A 6,443-nucleotide genomic window follows, 5' to 3' on the forward strand; every position below is an offset into this window, starting at 1 on the left:
ACTACAAATTGAAAAGGATATCAGATTTCAGATTTATTTCACACATAAATGGACTAAATGGGAATAAGGGCTAACAATGACATAGTTAGCATCTTTTTGATATTTACCAAATAGGGGAACGTTACCCCGAACAGTACCCCATGGTGATTTAAGGTCGGGTGAAGTTTCATAGTCCACAAAACATTTCTGGAGCTTTACAGCAAAACAGCGCTGAAGTACATGGGGACTTGTTTTAAAATGTAAAAAAAATAGGAAAAATCAACAAATCCCAACATAAAATGGCTCTATACAGCTCGCCAGGCAATCTAAGTCTCCGGAAACATCCTAAATTGAAGAGGTCCGTTGAAGAAGACATTATTTACATCCACCCACCTTTGAGCTCATGCTCGATGTGCGCTAAGTCTTTCTGTTTCGCTGCGTCTGCAAAGATCTCAGCTTAAAAAATTATGTAAATGATGTGTTTTTTTATGTTTTAAACAAAGTCCCCATCTATCTCAGTTGTTAAGGAGAACGCTGTTACGCTGTTTTGCTATGAAGCTCCAAAAAATGTTTTGTGGACAATGAAACTTCACCCGAGTTTCCATCAACATGGAGTTGGGAAAATGATGACTGAATTTTTTTTTGGGTGAACTTATCCTTTGAAACACAAATTTATGTTTTTTAGGTGGGGAAATAGTGTACATTTTAGATTAAAAAAAAAAAGGTTTACTTAAGCAACATTATGTAGCAATCGGCATTTTGTGTTATTTGGCGCCCCCCACAGTTTCTGAGTGCAACACCACTGACGTAAATAGAAATCCTAGGTCTGTAACAGTTTGTCAGTCGTCATGCCAGCTACAAACAAAACTCACTTAACTCGGTATTAATACTTTACGCTGTTCCTCGACATTGAAGCATCCTGCACAACATTTGTCCAACCTGGTGTTGGGAGAGAAAAGCTTTGCCTACATAAGGCAAACGTTACATAATGTTGCTTTTACAGATGTGTCCAGCCTATTAAATATGACACAATACTTCTTCAATACAGTCTTCATACAATAGACTACCCTGTATGATTCATATTTATGGTCAGGTCAGAGTTCAGTTTGACCCTCATACTCTGCTGGTTACAGCTAACAGAGTACAGCTTGTAAAGCTTTGTGAGATACAGATGCTGACCTGAGGCTTTTTGTGCTTGATGAACTTGATTGTCCATTAAATTAAACACATGGAAAAGGAAGCCACTTTCCGTATGCTCTCATCAGTGATCAGTTTCAAACTAATGGAGAGAAATTAAAAGGAACACACAATATTGGATTTTTGCTCTTCAGATTTGTTTTGGCTGATTTCCACTGCTGACATATGCAAATATCCTTTTCAACCTTAAAAACGGCAGATAAAGACATCCAATGCTTTTCAAAATGTACACATCAATGAGATAAGTTGAAATAAGAAAACTACTTAGCAACTGTCATCTTTATGGCCTGTCATATAGAAGGAGATGTTCGCTTCAGGCAGATGTGATATTACACTTTACACAAAGACCAACCATTTGGAAGATCAGATATTTATTCAATTCTGGTATGATAAAATCTGACAAATAACTGCAGGATCAGGGTTATTGTCTAGACAAAACTGTAAACAGTCGCCATTTTTGCCAGAACAGTCTGCTCCATCTGCTGATGAGCTTTCAGTGCATGTAATTATTACCACACTAAAATACAAAGTTCATACAATACTCTCAGGCCCAAAAAGTCATCAGTTTCAGTTAACAGATTAGAAACATTCACCTCATGAAACATGCTTAAAATGTAGCATTTCAAACTACAACAGCAGGTATTATTATTCCTGCACTGAAACAACTGAATCCAATACGAACTGAATGACAATTAAGTTTCTCAACCTGCAATTCAGTTTCCTGAGCTGAGCTATGCAAAGACTCTTTTCCTCTCTTAAGAATTCTTGTCCCTGGAGTGAAAATCCTGTTTGATGGGTCCTGATTGCGAGGTCCAAAGCCTGTTTCCCTCAAGGCCAAGGTCACACTGGTTTCCCCAGCTCTGGCCTTCCAGGATCAGTCCTCCTCTGAGGAGAGCTGGGCTCCTTCATCGTGAACCTCTCTGTAGGCAGCCATGGGGCCACCGTCAGGAGTGAAGCTCCCCATAGAGATCTTCAATCCCTCAGACAGTTTCTGGGCTGCCAGCTTGGCCTGCAACTCCTGGAATTAAACACAACACAGAGGAAAAAGTTGACATGAATAGGCTGGTAAACAGAAAACAAGCACATTATCATAAAAGCAGCACAGCCATAGCTGTTAAACCCTCAACAAAAGTAGGACTGATAATAAGCTCACAGCTCCTCCGTGAGCTGACAACAGCACACTGTTTGACGTTTGGCTCAGAAGTCACTACTTTGGATGTGGAGTGATACACTGCGTCTACACTGTCTGAACGCTGCCCTCTAGAGCTGATGGATGGAAGTGATGTTGACTTTTTACATTTGATTAATTATTAATACATTTTACTTTGATTAGATGAGAAAATGTCACAAGTCCCAACTGTATGACCTTAATTTGATACCACTTATTCCATTAACATAATTGCCAGCAGCCCTGTACACCAACAAGATTATATAATCAGACTTTCATTTTCTGCGCAGACTCGAAGCAGACATGATCTAAAATGACGACTGAGGAAAATACCACTTACCACAACCTCCTACAACATCCTCTACAAACATAATACAAATGCAGACAGACACCTCACATTAATTATATGATCTGTATTCTCCTTCTTTACTGTAGAACATTAAAGCTGTGCTCAGAACCACTTTAGCACTGAGGGAAACAGAGCAACCCCTTTGAAGGGTGCCAGTGCACTCGGGGCTAAAACAACAAAAATTAAGGGTCACCTGGCAAAGTTACCTACTTGTTAGACCACAGCAAAGCAGCTAGATCCTGTCAGCCTGCCTACAGTTGAATATATACACTGTTTGTGAAGCAAGAGTTTGTGGAGGACTTGGCTGCACTTACCTGCTGCTTCTTTGTTTGTTCCTTTACAAGGACGGCTGACTCTTCCAGAGACAGAAGCTGGGCAGGGCTGTGATGAAGAGGAGGGAGTCTGGCTGCAGTGATGTCATCCAAGTGTTTTCTGTCCCGCTCCCTCCTGGCCTGTGCAGAGATCGGCGATGAGCCTTCAGAGGACTGGCTAGGTGACGAGGATCCTGAGGGAGAGATGTCACTTCTGTGGGACAGCCTGGAAACACAGTTGAGCAGTATTATTTACAGAAAGCAAAATAACATAAAATGTTATCTACATTATCATTTAGTCTTTTTTGTGAGAAACATTTACAAAAAATAATCATCGCATCAGGAAACAAAGTCCACTCACTGATTCGGTTTGAATTTCTGCCTTCTCGAAGGTGAAGTCCTCTCTGTTCTTTCCAGGACAGTTAGATAGTGAGGCTTTATTGGTATCTGCTCTTTAAAAAAGTAATTGTCTCTTGCTGTGCTGTTTAATGGCTCTTTGGACTCGCTACTGAAACCAGAACTAGTTTCAGACAGTCTGACCCTTCCCAAGGCCTCCACAAGGTCACCCTCTTTTGTCTCATCAGAGTTCAAAGAGGCCCCAGCAGCAGATGTTTCCATGGTTTCACCAGCAGCTGCTCTGGAGACAAGCTCTTCACTTTGCTCATCCACAGTTTTGTTGTTTTGCTGCCCGTCAGCTGAGGCAGGTGAGGTCTTACCCTCCGGGGCAGGGACGGCACGTTGTTGCATGGTGAAAGCCTGCTGGTACTTTGACTGTAACTCTGTCCGGGCAGCAGATACCAAGCTCTGTCTCCTCTCCTCTTCATCATGATGTTCGATGGCAAGACGCACTTTCTCTGTGAACTCTTTAATCTTTTTTCCTTTATCAGGAAGAGTCTGCACCAACCTCCTGTGAACAACACAAACCCGTCATTTCATGCTATATTCAAAAGAATCAGTTTAGATACAGATTGGAGACATTAAACAAATAAACAATATCAAATGTCTTCATAGATAGATAAGGATGAAAACCAGTCTTGCAAAAGTTGTCCTCTAATTTGTTTTTTTGTTTAAGATGATGTAGTCGCTCACTATTAGTTCAGTTGGGTTGAGATGGTATTTGTCACAGATCATTTTAATTTCAGGGAAACAATTCAACCACCGTTTAATTATTCAGCCTCTCACTTTTCCTATATTTTGGCTGATTTCATTTCATATTTACACATGTTAGGGGAAAGCCCATTGGATGTTCATCTCCAAAGTGGGTGTGGTTTAGTGTCTTGTTATCGCACTGTGAGTGATAACAGTAATTCATCCAGTTGTGTTGCTAGTTTGCTAACATTTTGTTGTGTGTTAATTAAATGAACAGCAAATCTCCAATGTTGGAGCTTTTCAATGTATACTCTTGCCTACTCGTCATTGCTGCCACTTGCTACAATATTAAGTTAGTTATAATCACATTAGTATTGGATGATTCTTTAATATCTGATCTAATACTGCTATGTTACCATAACACTAATGCAAAACTATTTTTACTGCAGTCTGTGGCTATGTTACACAATAAATGAATCTAAAATGTTCAGCAAATTGAACAAAAACTATTTAAGGAATACAGCCAGTGAGAGAGACAATGTCATCAATGTATGAATGAATGTATGAATTACTGTAAGTCAATTTGGACAAAAGCATCTGCTAAATGCCCCTAAATGTAACTCTAAGAGCGGGAAGTTTAAAGGGGAAATATTCTGATCACTTAATCATTTTCAAACCATTATTATACATGTGTAAATGCAGTAGGAAAATATAAAAAAAAATAATAATTATAATACACAAAGGGCTTAAAGATAAAAACTTGCTAAAGAAGTTCAATGTGTGCAGATCTGGGAAAAGTCATTTAGTTTGTTTTGATGCTCTACACATGTTACATTTACAGCTTGGGTTTTCGCAAAAATTGGCTTGGGTGCTGCACCTACACTTTACAATGATAGGGATTAGGGACAACCCTGAAATTATGAATACGTTTGTGGATTTAAGTCTAACTATGTTGTAAAGACGTCGTAAAGATGTTCATTGAATGGGAAAACCACACATCATGTCTCTACTGATGGACAACAGTGTAGCTTAGCTGAGTCACCGTACAGCAGCTTTAACTCAAACTAATCAAGCTTATTTATGTGTGTAAATCATCATGTCTCCTAATGTTGTTATCGCATTGATCTACCATCCATTAGAGATACTTGAATGTTGACTGAACGCCACGAAGTGTCATACTGAGTCTGAACTCAGCCAAGTTGGTGCCTCTCATGTCTCACAGGAGGCAATAACTTGGGCCATTAGTGTGAACTTACCTGTTGGAGAGTATCTTCTCCTGTCTCAGGAGCAGTTCTTGGAGCTCTTCTCTGCTCTGGTGTCTCAGGTCTCCCACCTGTCCCTGGCGCTCCGTCAGCGACGAGGACATCACGGTTAGCTAGTGACAGCTAGCTACAGCCATCCACAAACCGCGTGAGATAACAGCTCAGTTTAACTTTACACACACAGCCTCTAATCAATAGGTTGACCAGGACACAGCGACAACTGTTGAGTGACTCTTTTGTGGTTATCGAGCTTTAGAAACTTATAATGGCGGAAACTTCACTTGTTCAGTATGAGACCAGTCTGCGACAGCAACATTTCAAAGTAGGGTTCATTTTCTTCTTCTACGGCGGAAGTCAGCCGAGTGAGGTGAAGCTCTAGCGCCACCTCTGTTCAGGACTGTGTAGTGCACCTCGGCTTCATCTCACAACCAGGGAAGGTGATCTGCTGCCCTCTGCAGGTCAAATATAGTCATCAGCACCAAGTTTAAAATTCGAACATTCTGTAAACTCAACTTCTGAAGGTTATCTATGCAAGATTTTTATTTATTTTCTGTAACCGGTGCAGTCAGTCTAAACAGGCTTCACTTTGTCAGATTTTCCACACTTCCCGTCCGGATGTTTCCCTAGCTCAGTGCCAATCAGTTTCCTCGTCAGCTCAATGAACAATGACCCAGCTTCAACCAGGAGGTTACAGCTGTGTCCTTTCTGTTTCTGATCTGAGTTCAACGACAGTTTAACTTTTGGCTGCAGCTTTGCAGCTGAAATAAACCTCAGAAGACTTTTATTCTTCATTTATTATGTAGCAACTTCTTCTTCAGCAAAGCATGTATTCAGCATTTATGTCCTATGTACCAAGTTAGATCAAAACAGACTCAGTTTTCTCCACTTGTATCCTGTCTTCTTATCAAAATCCAGCAAACTAATAGAAACAGGTGTATCATGTGTACTCCATTCTAAACTATTCCTAATACTAGACACACAGCTTTAAATATGTTCGACAGCTTTTTTGTGAATCAGCTAATTTTCTTTGACATTTAGACAGAAGTAGTCTATCTTCACGGCATAAGCTGAGTTATCCCCGGGCAACT

The 6,443-nt window shown here is 40.3% G+C and overlaps 1 protein-coding gene across 1 annotated transcript; it reads right to left on the reverse strand.

The window, feature by feature from the left end:
• Positions 1-1,530: 1,530 nt before the first annotated feature.
• Positions 1,531-5,722, reverse strand: polr2m (RNA polymerase II subunit M). Its single transcript, XM_030415158.1, has 4 exons — positions 5,350-5,722; positions 3,366-3,911; positions 3,008-3,230; positions 1,531-2,194 (listed from the first exon to the last, which is right to left on the reverse strand). The coding sequence occupies exons 1-4, from the start codon at positions 5,457-5,459 to the stop codon at positions 2,051-2,053; spliced, it is 1,023 nt and encodes a 340-aa protein (XP_030271018.1). The 5' UTR covers positions 5,460-5,722; the 3' UTR covers positions 1,531-2,050.
• Between the last annotated feature and the right edge of the window lie 721 nt (positions 5,723-6,443).

This window comes from Sparus aurata, chromosome 4 (assembly GCF_900880675.1).
Source record: "Sparus aurata chromosome 4, fSpaAur1.1, whole genome shotgun sequence".
NCBI classification, from domain to species: domain Eukaryota; kingdom Metazoa; phylum Chordata; class Actinopteri; order Spariformes; family Sparidae; genus Sparus; species Sparus aurata.